Source organism: Dipodomys ordii, unplaced genomic scaffold (genome assembly GCF_000151885.1).
Source record: "Dipodomys ordii isolate 6190 unplaced genomic scaffold, Dord_2.0 Scaffold98, whole genome shotgun sequence".
In the NCBI taxonomy this organism is placed as follows: Eukaryota; Metazoa; Chordata; class Mammalia; order Rodentia; family Heteromyidae; genus Dipodomys; species Dipodomys ordii.
In genome coordinates, this window is record NW_012267314.1 from 316,474 (window position 1) to 332,232 (window position 15,759).

General features: G+C 46.1%; 1 protein-coding gene across 1 annotated transcript in view; it reads right to left on the minus strand.

Moving 5' to 3' along the window:
• Positions 1 to 15,759, minus strand: part of Arid1b (AT rich interactive domain 1B (SWI1-like)) — a 285,019-nt gene that overhangs the window by 23,606 nt on the left and 245,654 nt on the right. The window contains exons 8-11 of the mRNA XM_013026992.1: positions 11,514 to 11,659; positions 5,383 to 5,474; positions 4,496 to 4,654; positions 962 to 1,171 (exon numbers count right to left, since the gene is read on the minus strand). Coding sequence (XP_012882446.1) covers positions 962 to 1,171; positions 4,496 to 4,654; positions 5,383 to 5,474; positions 11,514 to 11,659 — 607 coding nt within the window. The remainder of the gene's footprint in view (positions 1 to 961; positions 1,172 to 4,495; positions 4,655 to 5,382; positions 5,475 to 11,513; positions 11,660 to 15,759) is intronic.

Sequence of the window (15,759 nt, forward strand, 5' to 3'; positions counted from 1 at the left end):
ACCTATAATTAAGACCAAAGGGCGCCAAAAGCAAACCTGCAGCTTAAGTACTGCAGCCATGGTATGAAACGAAGTTGCCCTCTGTGAGCCGCCAGCCCCGGGCGGCCGGTGCCGACCCTGTCCTGTGTGGCCCTCTCTCAGGAGGCTTCTTGTGACAAGGGTAAACGTTATTCTTTTATGGTACCTGGTGCCAAGGCAGCGAGGCCCCTTCACCAGCTGTCCCTGACCCCCTAACAGCCTGGAAGGATGCCATCTGTGCTACTGGCTCAGCACCTAGGGCCCAGCGTGCTGTGTGCGGTGCAGGACTTCCTGACCCCCCACCCCCCACCCCCCCCACACACGGAGCGAGGAGAGGTCGGGGGAGAGGGATTCAGATCCCAGGACCATCACTTGGGGGGTATTTCTGAAACTTTTTTTTTTTTTTTAAATTAAAGAGCAGGCGAGGAGCGACAGGGGAGGGGGAAGGGAGGGGTCCTGAAGGGGATATTATTCCAACCTTTACATTCCTCCTTAGGAACAGGTTATGAAAGGCTAAACTTTTACACACATCTGAGAAGCTGTGCCTTCTGAGCCTATGGTGCTGAGCAGCATGGGAAGGGTTAATGAGAGTATATGTTTGCATTTCTGGATTAGAACTTTTCCAGGCCGTAGGGCTCTCAGGGAGATGCCTCTTTGGCACTTAATACAGGCTGCCAATAGCAGGCCCGAGGGCTGCTTCAGAATTAAGTAGCTCTGCTTGGCCCTGAGACGCCAGTGTGTTGAGCTGCCCTGCGTGCAGGTACAACCTGATCCTGCCGACACCTGGTCCTATAGATGAGAAGCTAAAGCCCAGCAACTGGGGTGGGGGGTGGGGAATGACAGGAGGGGACCCCTAGAAGGTGACTTTCCCACAGGCTTAGTCCTCATTTGTGCACGACTGGCAAGGCCTGTCTGGCACGCCTCCTCACTTGCTCACGCTCACCTGTGCCAAACCTCCAATCTCCTTGACGCAGACGTAGAGTCGGAACAGGTCCAGGGGCTTCTTGCCCACTGCGGGCAGACTCGAGACCGGGGAGCCCCTTTCTTCCATGAAAGTCAAGTATCGGTCGACCCATAGCTTCCTCTCTGGCTCGTTCCCCAGCTCATACACCTTGGTGATCTTCTCCCCAGTGGTGGTGGATGAGCTAGACTTCTAGTGCCAGAAGAGGTAAGTATGTGGCAAAGGGCAGGGGTGGGGGCGGCCAAGGGAAAGGGAAGAAGGCGAGAAAAAAGTAATGAGCGACCGAATACAAGGAAGGAAGAGATCAAAACTACTGCTATCACACAACAATTAGGAATGAAGGCTACTAGTTCAGGCACAAACTATACATTTTTCTTAATTAAAAATTTACTTTAACTTTAAATAAAAGGACCCAGACTACTTTTAAACATTAAAAAAACAAGCCAAAATAAACAAAAGCTATTTTAAACTTTGATATAAACGTTGAATCCCAGAAGGCATGATTTTATGAAGTCTCATATCATTCTTAAGAATCAGAGGGTAGTAGCTGGGCGACACTAACGAATCCCATATTTCCAGGGTGGTGTCACAGAAGTACACTTCCTCCTTTTCCTTGCTAAAGTGTGTGTGTCGTTACCAAACCACTAGCTCACATGGCATTGCTTCTGTGTTGTAAATGCTACACGCTGACACTGTTGGGAGGCAGGGCTATAGCAGGGCGTGCTCAGGCGCCACGTGTGTTCCTCGCATACACTTTAATTAAGCCTGCAAGTGCATTCTTCTCCAGTCTTTCAGCAGGTTTGTATTTCAGCAGTTTTTTACCATATGTTGGGGAAGACGTATTTGCTCTGTGTGGACAAATGTTTATTTATTTTATTTTAGAACGTTTTGTGACAAAATAACATGGGTCCGTCACATACTGTCAGAGCGACAGCAGCTTTAACGATTGTGTGGCCCGTTTCAGGCCTGCTGTGCGGCAGGCTTTCAGACAAACAGTATTCAGGGTGATTTCAAGCGCAGTCAAGTGGCATCTCAGAAAGGGGCTCAATGTTCCTGAGCAGCACATTTGCGGTGATGTGACATTAAGTCTGTCACCAAGCTCTCCTGCTCCTTCCTCAACTGCCACACCTTTCAAAAGCGAGGAGCTATGTTTTCAGTAGTCAGCTGGAGCCCACAGAAGCCTTCCATAGGGAGCATGGCTTCCCTTGTCCCAGAAGTTTGCTGGTAAATTCTTCAACATAAGACCATTTCTAGTATAAGAAGATATAATGGATATGGAGATACTTAAAAACAAAAATGAAACTGATACTGGGGTTTGAACTCAGGACCCGGGTGCTGTCCTTGAGCTTATTTTTGCTGAAGGCTAGTGCTCTACCACTTGAGCCACAGCATCACTTCCAGCTTTTTCTGAATACTTTTTTGGAGCTAAGAGTCAGATAGATTTTCCTGCCTGGGTTGGAGGTTGGAACTGTGATCCTCAGATCTCAGCTTCCTGAGTAGCTAGGATTGCAGGCATGAGCCACCAATGCCTAGCTGGAAATACTTTGAAAAAAGAAGAAAAAGAAAAAAGTAATTAAAGTATTATCAAAAAAATGGGGCCACCTGTTTCTTTTACTTTTATATTTAAGTAATATTTTCTTTTTTTTTTTGAGATAAAGCCTTACAATATAATCTAAGCTAACCTCAGCTTTGAACAATGGTATTTACAGCATATAGCAGACCATGCAAACTAGCATTTCTATTATTATTTTTTTTTTTTGCTAATACTGAGGCTCATGCTTGTTCTTGACTAGTGTTTGATCACTTGAGCCACATCTTTATTCTGGCTTTTTTGTAGTTAACGGAAGATAGTCTTGTGGATTTTTCTGACCCGACTAGGTCTCAGTCTCTGATGGTATGAGCCTTGAGGGTCTGGCTACAGAGAAGCATTTTGATAAATGTTTCCTACAGGACTTGCTGGATGGAAAGAGCAAATTCCAATTCAGTATCTACCTCAGTCCTTTTTTTTTTTTTTTATTCCAGGGCCAGCAAGGCAAGCACTTAGATATATGCCATGGCTTACTAGTAACATTGATTTTTAATGAATTCTTATTATCTTAAGTTTTAAAGATGTATTCTTATTTTCTGAAGTTTTAAAAACCTCTGAAATTCTCCCTCTGAGTCAACATAGGTATGTTTTTGGAAAATCATTTGAATTCTACTTTTTCATTTAATACTATTACTGATTCAAAGTGCCTTTTCTTGTTTTAAAGAAACAGCAACAATAACAACAAACCTAGGGCAAATTATGGGGGAAAAAATCCACACATGTTGGCTGCCTTCTGAGACTCAACGCAAACAGCACTAAGCTGCCCCAAGGAGGGCGGCACGCTTTCCCCGCCCCTCCGGGTGTTACCAAACCCGAACACATCCCCAGGGAAGGGGGGAGCACAGAGCACCCTTCCTTTCTCTGAAAGGAAAATGCTGGTTATACCAGAGCTTCATGTGAACGTCACCAACATTTACTACAAAGAGTAAGACTTCAACCCGCCAGGCTCTATCTGTCTAACCGGTGAATGGATAATTAGCAGCAGCCTCCTTGCTGGTTGTGACTAGATTGCCAGATCGCACACAGCCAGGCTCTTCCTCCCTCCAACACCATTTCCTGATCTGTGCTCTTGCACACACTGGCTTACAGAAATTAGTGTGTTAATTAAGCCTTCTTGGCAACTAATTGCATGTAAAGTTTTTTTTTCCCCCTAAGATCTTTTAATTCCCTATATGAATATAAAATAAAGGTTACTATAGTACATTACACTTTCATTTTATGGAGCAGATTATTTTCTAGAAGAAAAATAAAGGCCCAATTCCACAGTCAGAGAACATTAAGGCCAGAAGAATTCTCTAGTAAGTATATTACCATGGCTGTTATTATTTATATATCACATGAAAACCAACACTCTTTTCAAGATCACCAGCACTCTTGTGCGGAACTCCATTTTTCTGTCTTGACTTACTCCATTTTAGGCAAACGGTACTAAAATTCACATGTAGAGGCATTTTGGTAACCTTTTCATTAATTTTAGATATTCAGCTTGAACCCCAAGCAGGGCTGATGTTATGCTAAACCACATCCAGATTGTAATATTTACTCATTCATTTCGGGCAGGCATTCTGAATAAGACGTTTTAGATGGAGCAGCCCACGACAAGCTTAAATCTGGGGCCAGACCCGTCGTGTGGTCCATGGCCGGCCCAGCCTGGTTCCCATGTGAGGAATATGGACAGCAGTAGCCGCCATCTTTGTGTGGAGGCTCTGTCAGTACAGAATGGCTGCCATTACCAGAACCCACTGCTACATGCATGCAAACACTACTTGCTTTGTTACTAGAGCAATTACTTGTGAAGAAAACCTTTTCATGGATCAATAATGAAGAAAAATTTCTTATAAAACAAATCAATAAGCAAGCATTAAAGTATAATTAATTATCCAAAAACCCCCAAAAACCAAAAGAGACAAACAACCAGAGCCACTTACAGGGCTTGATGGAGTCTTTGGCCAGCCTGGGCTGCTAATGCTATCGCTCTCATCTCCATGAAAGGAGGAGATGCTAGCAGAGCTGGGGGACATTGGGGAAGGGACTGGCAGGTTGCCTGGGGTTGGGGGCTGAGAAATACCCTGAGAGCTGTAGCTATCCTGTGGTAGAGGAATAAAAAAAAATGACAAAGGTAGGGCAAACTTCATTTTAAATAACAAAAAATACATCCAGTTTAACAGACTAATTTTATATATATACATTTCGTGTGTGTATATATATATATATATATATATAGACATGTACAAACACAAACACAACCACGCATATATAAAGGTATTAAAACAACATTCTCAATTAGTATGATTGGTTAAGTTTGCTGGATGCTGGATAGGCCACGAAGCACCATGCTTACGTCAAGCTCACACGGAATGCTAAGCATGGGTTACCCCTTATGAAAGAGAAAGGCAAACAAAAAAAAAACAAGCTGTTCACCTTATTTATCAAATAAGGCAGGAAAGCAAAATATTAAGTATGTTGTTGCTGAGGCGGCCAAAACAGGAAGCTATAAACTGAAGGCAGAGAAAATGGCTACAAGTGGCAAAACCAGGCAGGGTTCCTTACTTCTCCCCACCCCCGTGGCATCTCTCTCGGGTGGGTCTTGTCCCTCCTCCCCCTCCCCCCAGCCAAGAGTTAATGCCTTAAGAACTAGTAACTTTCAGATCCACACCATGAAGGGGGTGGGGAAAGAAAGAAGACTAAGAAGACTCCTGTTGCACACAATGAGGCATGCAGAGGAAAAGAACCCAGGAACACAGCAGCCAGCACCGGGGAGGGCCGCGGCGTGGCAGCCGCAGCCAGCAGCGCCACCACATGCGGGGAGAAGTACCTTCGACTTGCTCTCGGGCTGTGGAGTGCCTTCGTCTTTGCCGTCCGCTTTGAGCGTCATGGGCAGCTTGGATTCACTGGGAGACATCATATCTGCAAGACCCATAGATGCTAATCGAAAACAGGAGAAAGAGTCAGCATTATACATGCAATCTGTCAGACTGCACTGCTGCCACGCACGCTAGCGTGAGAGGCGTGGGCCTGAGTGTTCCCTGAAGGCGGAAAAGAGAACGGGACGTGGACAATAACGACGCATGAAATCTGAACGGCAGTAGGGCATTCTGGGCATTCTTTTGCTAATAACAACAGTAACAGTAATAATAATCATGATAAAACACGGTCACTGTGTACACTTGAGAACTGGACTACTGAGGAAGCCCATCCCACATCCACATATGTTGGCAACAGTAGAACCTGAACAAGTCCCTCAACTAGTCTCGAGTATCAGAGGTGAGATTTGTCTGTGGCCTAAGGGGTTTAGTGCTTTATTTCCTCATAATCTATAGTGTAGGCATGTGCAAGCACACGCACGCATGTGTGCGCGCACACACACATCACTGAACGGGAGTTTGAGGCCTGGGGAAGCTGAATGGCTCCAAGCCAGCTCAGACAGCACAGCCACTCCAGGGCCGGAGCATCCTTCCTCTGGCTCAGAACTGTGGCCGGCGCCTGGGCACGCACTGCCCCAAGCCCACCAGGGGTCACATGGCTTATACACATTGATCGCTGAGGCTAACAGACACCCGAGTTTCAATTTCTTTGTGATGGAGGAAGAAGGCTACAGCAGGGGATGCATGTGGCTGTCCAGGGGATAACAGCTGCATTTCCCCAGAAAAACCATGGGCACAGCCCTGTGCCACAAGGGAGACAGCGGCCCTGTGGAGAGCAGAGGGACCTGAGGTTTCCCACTGTCCCAAGGCCAGCGCTGGCTCAGCCCGCGGGACACACGGGGCTCAGTGAGCCAGGGAGAAAAAAAAGAAAACAAAAATGTGGGGGGCGGGAGAGGAAGAAAAACAGCTTCAAAAAAGGCTCCACAGATTGCCCACCACAAAATGATTATTGCACATATTCATGTATTACTACGTTTTAGAAAATAATTAGTTTTAATTACAGCAGTGAGCAGTGAGCAGGCTCTGGTGAATTGGCTGGCAAGCTCGATGGTGCTAATTTGCTCATGTCGTTAGCATCACTGCAGGTCGAGTCCACAGGTCCTGCCAAAGAAGCCCACCCTGCCACGTGGCCACGCGCCTCCAGCAGCACGTTCGCTAAGGCGCGCTGAGATCCCAGGTTTTCCACCGTGTGCCGGCCGGGTGTGTGGAGCCCATTTGCAGCCAGGCAGCCCTTAAAGTCATCACAACACACACAAATCATAATTGGGATGTTTTTCTTTTTTTCTTTCTTTTTTTTTTCCAAATTACTTTCAATACTCAGACTTTAAGAACTGGAACAAAAAGCTTTTTCAAGTGATGCAGCTGCAGAGAAAAATCTATTGGGATCAGCTAAAAATGCTGTTATTTTTGTGAATGTGTGAAACCTCAAAAACGCAGCTGAGAGATATTTTACCAAGAAGACTGCCTTGTGCAAAGCAGTGGATTTTTTCGTGCAGCTCTCTCTCTGGGGCCTAACAAGATAGGAATTAGCAAACCTGTATGCTTAGAATCACCCTTTCTGTAAGAATAAAAAGACAGGCTTGCATAGCAATGGCCACGCATCCCTGTGCAGTGGCAGCCCGGGCAGCTCAGAGAAGCCCGCAAGCTGGGGCACATGGCTGCTCCAGTGGCAGTAGCTGACCATCTTGTCAGTGCTTACATGTCTGAATATTATTTTGAGAACAGGAACTGTAGTATCATATTTATGCACTACATGTGTTAATGTACATAAAAGTAATTTTTAAGCATCAAGAATTAGGCCAATATGTATTATGATAATTCACACTGATTTTACCAGACTTTTATGAAAGCAAGTATATATGTTGGTTTGAAACTCCCCATTTTTTTTCATTCTCTATTATGCATTTTAAACTGGGCATCTGAAATATATAAATATAAAAAACTTAAAAATTGCATCGCTTTATTATTTTAAGAGGAAAATAAGGGTAGAATTTAGAGTAATAGTTTCAACTAAGTTCTTCTGCCTGACAATTTTACTTTGCTAAGTGGCTCCAAAAAGAGGGCTTATCTTACTGTGGCTATTACTATTCTTTATGCTGAAACGCTGTTTTCTGACCTCTTGCCAGAATTCTATGAATTTCCACAATGAGCTATATGCCTCCTAAGGCAAACATAGTGCAGGGCACTAGATTATCCTCCTTTCTCAGAAAGGAAGACCACCACTGTTCTAAGGATGCACGGAACAAAGAAGCTGTTCTTTCTCGTCCTGACGCCTGGAATCTAGAATGTGCAGTGCTGACTGCAGGGTGTCCTGAGGGCTGTACACACATTTCAGGCACTGGCCTCTGGCTCCACCATTGACATTTAAGAGCTGGAGTAAATTGGAGAGGGTCCCAAGGCACTACTGTGCCCAAAGATCGTAAGGAACGTATGACCCAAGCAGACCAAACTTCACATTTCCCTTTCCTGCAGCTCCCTCCACTTTGTCTACCTATAGATGACGAATCAGCATCTGAAGATGGTAAAATAGGATCAGAAACACACAATCCTTTCGTCTTCAGGGCAACAAGCCCTGTTCTGCAAAATACACCTTGTTTTTGAAAGCACAAAGGGACTATCTAGGCACTGTGTACAGCTATAGAGGTTCGTGATTTTTACGTGGCACATGGTTAAACAGCACACATAAGAGACATGATATGTGCTTGGGCACAGGGAGACCTTGAGGAAGCCCTGAAACACTCCCACTTGAGTGCTTGCTGGGGGAGGGTCCTGGGAAGAGGCTCCCCCTGCCATGCGTGGCCCTCCAGAACCACCAAGGCTCTCAGAGTGGCCGCCCTCAGCCAGGTACTGATGATGACTTAGGCAGGATCCGGGTGGCTTTGTCCACCCCCCCCCCACACACACTTCCCCAGAGTTTAAGAGGCTTAGTTGTCACAATTTGCAAGTCCTTTGTAGTTTTCCTTAGGGTGGGTAGGAAAATCATTAATTTAGTAAACAAACACTGGCTAATACTACCTAGACAACTACCAGCAAGGGGGTGCTAGAACCCCAAACCTCTTCTGTGAAAAAGCCTTAGTCCAGGCCCACAGCTATGCAGCGCTAGCTTCACATTTTAGGCATTTTTGTAAATGTATTTTTTTCTCTGCTCAGCAGCTCATGGCACACGAAGTTGGCAGTAGGTGACGTGGCCGACTCTCCGGTGTTGGTGTGGCCAGTGAGGGTGGCCTGAGGGCGTGAGGAATGAAGACCCCAACAGCGGCCTGGGGACCTGGCTTTACAGATTCAGGGTGAAACAGAGGCTCTGAAAATTGGAGAGGTGTGACCAGGAGTTTTGTCTGTAAAGCACTGTTGGAGCTGGTATGTCCAGTGCAGGTAGGACACTCTGCCTTTGGGGTTGAGCAACAGTCAGCAGAAAGACTTGCCACTGGGTCTGGCCAGGGCTCTGGGTAAGAGGAAGGTGTGGCTACGGCTCTGTCATCTATTGGACAGCGTGGTGGAAATGCCCTATGTTTTGTAGACTGACTTCTGGGGAGACAAACTTTAGTCTTTAAGTCTTTTTGGAATTCAGATGCTCTCTTGGAGATGATGGGTTATATGTAGGCTGATGTGGCTAATGAATATTATGAACAGAACATAAATACAATTAACAACACAGGTACTGCAATAGGGTAAATTTAACAAGCTTACATATAATTTGTGTTTCACTCACAATCTATACATTCTAGCCTTTTAATCCAAATAATTAAAACAGAATCAATAGTCTCTTTCAGAGGGAAAACTCCCCACTGCTTACCATCTAACTTCCCTGGTACTTTCTGTAAGAAATTGTGGTCACATTTATACTTTTCATGGACTCCATTAAATAATTACTTGCTTGCTGATGCCTGTAACAATTCATCACTAAACAGGAGATTTTTTTTTTTTTTTGCTATGTACACTGTCTACAACATAATCCTTTGAGCTCAGCAGAGAAGATGTGGGAATGCCAATTGTACTGGCTGCTGAGACTCAGAAAATCCCATTACTGGCTCTGGCCAGCATCACGTGTTACCTTCACCTCCTCTGAAAGTACATTTTGGTGGAGAAATGCTGGACTCTTAACTATGGAAACTTATCTCCATGGGCCCACAAGGAGGTGAATGCGACGATGGGCCATTCCTGACTTTATCTCTAGGCTAGGGCACCATTTAGCCTCAAGGAGGCCACTGGAACTGCGTGGGGATGGCCTACGCCATTCCTGTACCCCCAGAGCCCTGTCCCAGGACAGTTAAGGCAGACCCACAAGCACCTGTCAATAGATCCCCAATATTCCTCACATGTGCTCAGTGATTATGCTTTCTACCCGGTAATTTAATAAAACTGAAATAGCTATCACCTAAGTGTATACAGCAACATTTGATAAACATTTAAATTATTAAAAATTCAGTGCTTCAAAATGTAGTATGCAATAGAAATATACTACGATTTTATACAAAAGACAGTGTGAATAAATGTCCTTTCACTGAACAGACTTCCTTGGTATGAAAAGCAAATAGCTGAGTTACCTGAGTAATAATAATAATGATAATAATACTAATAAAGACATCCTCTGAGTCCCTGTAAAACTGGAGATTGCTCAGAAATACATGTTTTCTTAGGCAGAGCAGTGTACCATCTGTTTGTTGTTGGTTATTTGTGGCTCTGGGGGCCAAAGGAGAAGGGAAAAAAAGGGATTTCCGCTAATAGGTGGAAGTTTATTCCATACTCTCAATACCCTGAAGTAATTACGTTTCAGGAGGCCAGACAAAACACACACAGTGACAGCTAGTGTGAGGCTTCTAGCCGACAGCCTGCTGGAGCTATGTACTTTTTGACTTTTTCTTTTTTGGTACAAGAGATTGAACCCAAGGACTCATGCTTACTAGGCAAGAGCTTTACCACTGGGCTACATCCCAGCCTGGAGCGACATACTTTATCTCTCTAGAAGTACAGTCTAGCAGCTGAACATGAAGAAAAGCTATTTTGGTTACTTAAAACTGCCATTTTGGCTAAGAGCTTCTATGCCTTCCTCTTGCCCAAACCATTAAAGAGGAGCAGTCGGGGAGCCTAGCTGCATGCAGGAAGGGGCATCCTCTCCGGCGCTGACAGACCGAGCAGAGGCCTTGCCTGGGTATAGAGAGGTGGCCGAGGGCAGTGCACATGGACAGGGGCGTAGAGGGAGCCAGGCTCTAGTGGCACAGTGTGTTCCTGACGTGTCACAAAGCCCCAGAGGACGCAGACCCCACGCCAGGCCCTGTGCTAACTGCAGGTCTGAGTCTTGCCAGGACAGGGGAAACACATAGAAGCTTCTCATTTTACCAGAGGGACTTACTGCTCTGGGGAGTTTGGGAGCTTGAGGAGGTGGGTTTGGGTTCTGAGAGGCTGAGAACAGAAACAGCCACTACTGGACACATTCTGCTTCCTACAGACCAGAAGAAGATTCTGAGGATGACCTTGTAAAAATGAACTGCTGAGATTGTACAGCAAAGGACCGCCACAAGCACCTGTAGCACGTTCTCTGTGGTGACAGCCTGCACGGTGCTTGTGAACTAGCTCCTTCTCCACATATGCAGCGGTGCCTCCCAAATGAAAAGGGTACTTTAAACCCCTTGTCCCACCCCCTTCAACTGCTTCCTCTGAAATGTGCCTTCTAAATCTAGTTCTCTCCACTACAGTCAAAGGGCAGTTTTTGTTTTGGGCTCTTCGGACAGTCCCAACAATTCTCAAAGCTAGAGAGACCGTAGTGTGGACATCTCACAAACAGTCTTCAATGAGACTGGAAGTACACGCACATATTACAAAACACAGACTATCTAGGATAATTCACATGACGTGCAATGCAATCCTCAAGTCTCAAAACAGATTGAGCCGGTTTCCCAGAATGGGGAAGCACTAGGAATGCCGTTTTCACTGGGGGATCCACCTTCTCCAGCCGTCCAGGCGTTCAGAGCAGAAGCCTAGGAGGAGAAGGAAGGACGGGCTCCAGACCAGAGCCACCAGTTACCTGTGGAGCTGTTCACCATGGTGGGTGCCATGCTATAGGGGGGTGCCTGTGTGTTCATCAAGCCGGAGCTGTTGTTCATAGACTGGCTGTAGGGAGAGCTGGAAGCCATAAGTCCACTCTGGTTCATGCCAGGAAAACTGCCTTGCCTATGGGAAGAGAGAGCACAGGCACACACATATTGACCGTGAACATCAGCAGAACTTGGCTCAGGCAGGCATCTTCAATAACGAACTTCTGGAAAGGGTGTTGTTTTTCATAATTGTTACAAATAGATTTCCTAGAAAGGATGAGCTCTACTGCTAGGCAATTGATCAACTCACATTGAAAAATTCCCAGTATTGTAAGTTACAGGAATAAGTTAGACATTCATAATTATATCAAGTGCTCCAAGTTAATTTTCACATAGAGGAATATAAGGAAGAAGAAACTAGACACGAGAACAGGAATTATAAAAGCAAGCAAAATTAATGCCACTGTTTAACATCATCTGACAATTAACACCGCTTAGTATCCACACATCAAAGGCAGAAGCAATGAAAAACAAATAGGAAGTGTGGGCATGCTATTAAAAATATTTCTTTGCCCTAAATTTTCTGGCATAATGAGTACAAAGCATTGCAAAGTGCTCCTCGACTCTGTGAAAACCGCTTGTAATTGGCTTCTATTGAACAACACACCACTTCCCCAATATTTCAAAATGACCTAGCAGACATCAGACATCTAACTTGTGGAACTCGAGTCCAAGCACCCATCCCCTCCGCTGCGATAGAAGCATGCTCTGTTCTGAACGTCGGCTGGAGGTCAGGTATCTGAAGAGCTCCAGTCCAGAGCTCGTTGGACACATCTCTCATTCACAGTTCCCCTGCAGACCACCACCATCATTTCTTGGGGACTGGTTCCTTTTATCCTGCTGGTAGCAATGATTTCGGGTATTCTCTGACCTGGAGAAGACCCGTCATCCAAGGTCATTTCTCTTAGCTACCAGGTGGGGAGCGGGAGTTCTGAACTGGCAAAGCTGTCCATTTCTCCCAGGAAAAACTCCAGTACATCAAGAAATGACTACAAAACTTAAAAAAAGCTTTCTTCCATAGAGAATAATAAAACTATCCATGTTTAATGAGAATTTCAAGGATCAATATAAATCATAAAAAAATATGGTCTTTCCATATATCTATTTCCAGTTTGAACTTTCTGGCTTATAGAAAATGCAAACGCTGACTATTTGCAAATCAAAGGGTCAAACATTTAAGTGTTTTTTCTTCTACATATTTCGCACACTGCTCAGTGACGTCCTGACCAGCGTGTGAGGAAGGGAGGCGTACTCTGAGAGGGCTGGGAGGTGGCAGTGTAGGTGTGGCTCTGGCAGAAGCCTATCACTCTGGCCTCTGAGTGAACCTCAGCCCACAGCAGCTCTGCAGGGACTAGCTGTAGACTGCCGGTCACACCACACTGCCCACTGCAGGCCATGCAGACGGAGGGACATCGGCCTGTGCTTCGGATCTGCCTCCAAACACTGCTACTGACTCCGCCTGCAGCCCTACAGTCTCGGTTTCATCCTCATGCCATGGGTGGCTGGCACAGAAACCTTCTGAGGCACTTGCGTTCATTCAGGAATTACCACTCGCACCACTGCCTCCTGAGCAGTGCTATCTGTCATCTGCTTCTTAGCAGATAAAAGCACTGAGGAGCACCCCCCCCCCCCAACTTCTGGAAACCATTCTAGTTAGGGAAGTTAGCCCCCTAACTTCTGGAGACTGCTTCCAGGTTAGGGACTGCTTCCGGTTGCAGTCAACTTCGACTCCTCCTCCTAGATGAGTCAAAATAAACGGCATGAAGCAGCCTATCAAAGGCTGCCTGGATGATACTTTTCTGTTTCTCTTTAATTATAAAAAGACACATCAGAACTGCTTTCTCAAGACCACCAGGCTTCCGGAGTTAGAACATCAGGGTAGGAATGCAGTGGGTGGCAGTGGATGTGATGAAACGGCCCCCTGCGTCCCTTCTGTTCAGAAGGGCAGCCCCTGGGTGTCACAGGAATCCCGGTGTGTGAAAGGGAAGCAGAACACGGGGATGGAGAGCAAGGGAAGCGGAACAAGGGTGTGTGTGGCCTCCTGTCTGTGTGGTAGGGTTGTCCCTGCCAAAGCTGGGAGCTCCCACTCTGGGAGCTGACCAGGTAGGAGTGAGCATCCTGCCATGCACTGCAGAAGCTGGGGGTGGGGGTGCAGGATGGCTGGCTGTCCATTGTCTTGCTAGTGACGGGATTTCTGTGATGCACAGTACAAGCTTCTCACTGGGATGGGCTGTAGGCAGTTCCTGGGACCACGGTCTCGAGCTAAGGGCCAGGTTCCGAGAGAAGAGCCAGCCCTTTTCCTGGGAAGCGCCTCTGACCACGAACCACTGGATGCAGCAGCCTGGGCAGCGCTCCACGTGCAATGAGCAAGGCCAAGAAGACATTACTTTTTTTTCCCCAAAAAGGAAATATAAGTAGCAAAACAAACCTGGCAAAAATTTAACCTGAGAGGGGCATTTTCAATGCAAACTCCATGAAAAGATAAGCACCTGGAAAAGCAAACGATCCCGCCAGACCCCTGGCTGGCTGAGTATGGTATGGCAGCAGGGGCAGTGGGTCTATACCTAGGCACTGTGCACACATCACGGCTGCTGATGCTGCGATCCTAAGACACACGTCCACCTGGAGGGGGCATTTGTAGCTTGATTCATGTTTTACTTTCATTGTGTTGTGCCGATTCTGGGGTTCGAGCTCTCACCCGTGACTGGTGCTCTACCATTAGACCATACCTTCCTGATACATGCTTTAAATTAATTACCTGCTACTGCTATGCTGGCAGCCACCAGACTGCCAGACTGCCACCGGAGCAGGCCTGTCCCACAGCACAAGGCCCTCTAGCTTTTCAGTGGATGCCCGTTTGTTACATAAGCAAGCTGACTGCAGAAGAGCTTGATCGAAGTGGCAGGTCGGACTTGTGTGTGTAAGACTTGCCACGTAGGACAAGACGCAGTTGACAGGAGAACGCCGGAAACCCTTTCCCACACGCCACAACACTCACTTCTCCTTTCCCACACTCTCCACGACCTGCACGTTATAAAAAGCCATCTCAACACCAGAAACCAGTAATGCAGGATGTGGAACCCAGCTGCTTTATTATCATCTTTAGAATCAGTTGTGCTTAAATGCTTCAAGACACTGACCTCCAGCACCGAGGTCCCCTTTTGTGGTCTATCTTACCTGCCAGCATATACTTCTGGCTTTTTCTTTTGTCTTACTTGGCCAAACTAGGATAAAACACTGAGATGATATTGGATGTTAGAGAATGAATGGGATGGAAATTCTCAATGAACTGCCATTTATTTATGGGAGGCGCATAGTAGTTCCAAGGTTAACTGTCACTGCTTCCTGGAACTTGACTAATGGGCCCTGCTTTAAGCTGATGATATGGTGTGGTTAAAAAAAAAGTATCTAGATACAACTGGAGGTGTGTGGCAATATGTCTCTGTGTCCAGGAAATCTTATTTCGGAGGCTTTGGGACAATGAAATTGGACTTAAGGACCAGAAACCTCCATCTCCTTCTGAAATAGAACGGAATGTTTCCAGTTATGTTTCCTGGTCTTTACTAGCACTCACTGTGCTGAGTGACTTCTAGAATCACCGTGTTGGTGAGAACTTCGGCTGTGGGGCTGGGGCATATTCTTCACAGGTGTCCATGCCAAGTCCATGGGCACCAGTCCTTTGCAACTCCAGGCCACTAGCAATGGCCTGCGGGGCAGGAGCGTGGCCATAGCAGCTGAGACATCCCACAAATATTGACAGATTTTCCAGCTAACATCACGGCCTTGGGAAAAAATGCAAGCAAACGCCAACTCTAAAGTGACCATTTCTAATTGTTCAGGCTGAGGATAGGAAGAGGAACAGTTTGAATCCAGTGGTTAAAAACAGTTAACACGGAATATAGTCAATTTGTCAATATCTGGTGCTTAAGTCAACTACAGAATTTGGTGCTTTAAGAAATACAGAGCTTCTCTGTTTTGGAAATGAAAGCTACTTTTTCTCAGTGTATTTGAAAATGACTGGAGATCGGACACAACTCTTTTGGAGAAGGGAGAGAACAGAAAGAAGAAATGGTCTGGGTACAGGGACCACATGAGCAGAGGCTTTCTATACAGCAGACATGCCCACTATGCTATGTCTGGAACACACGCACAGCATGCTTTATTTAGGTAGGAGCA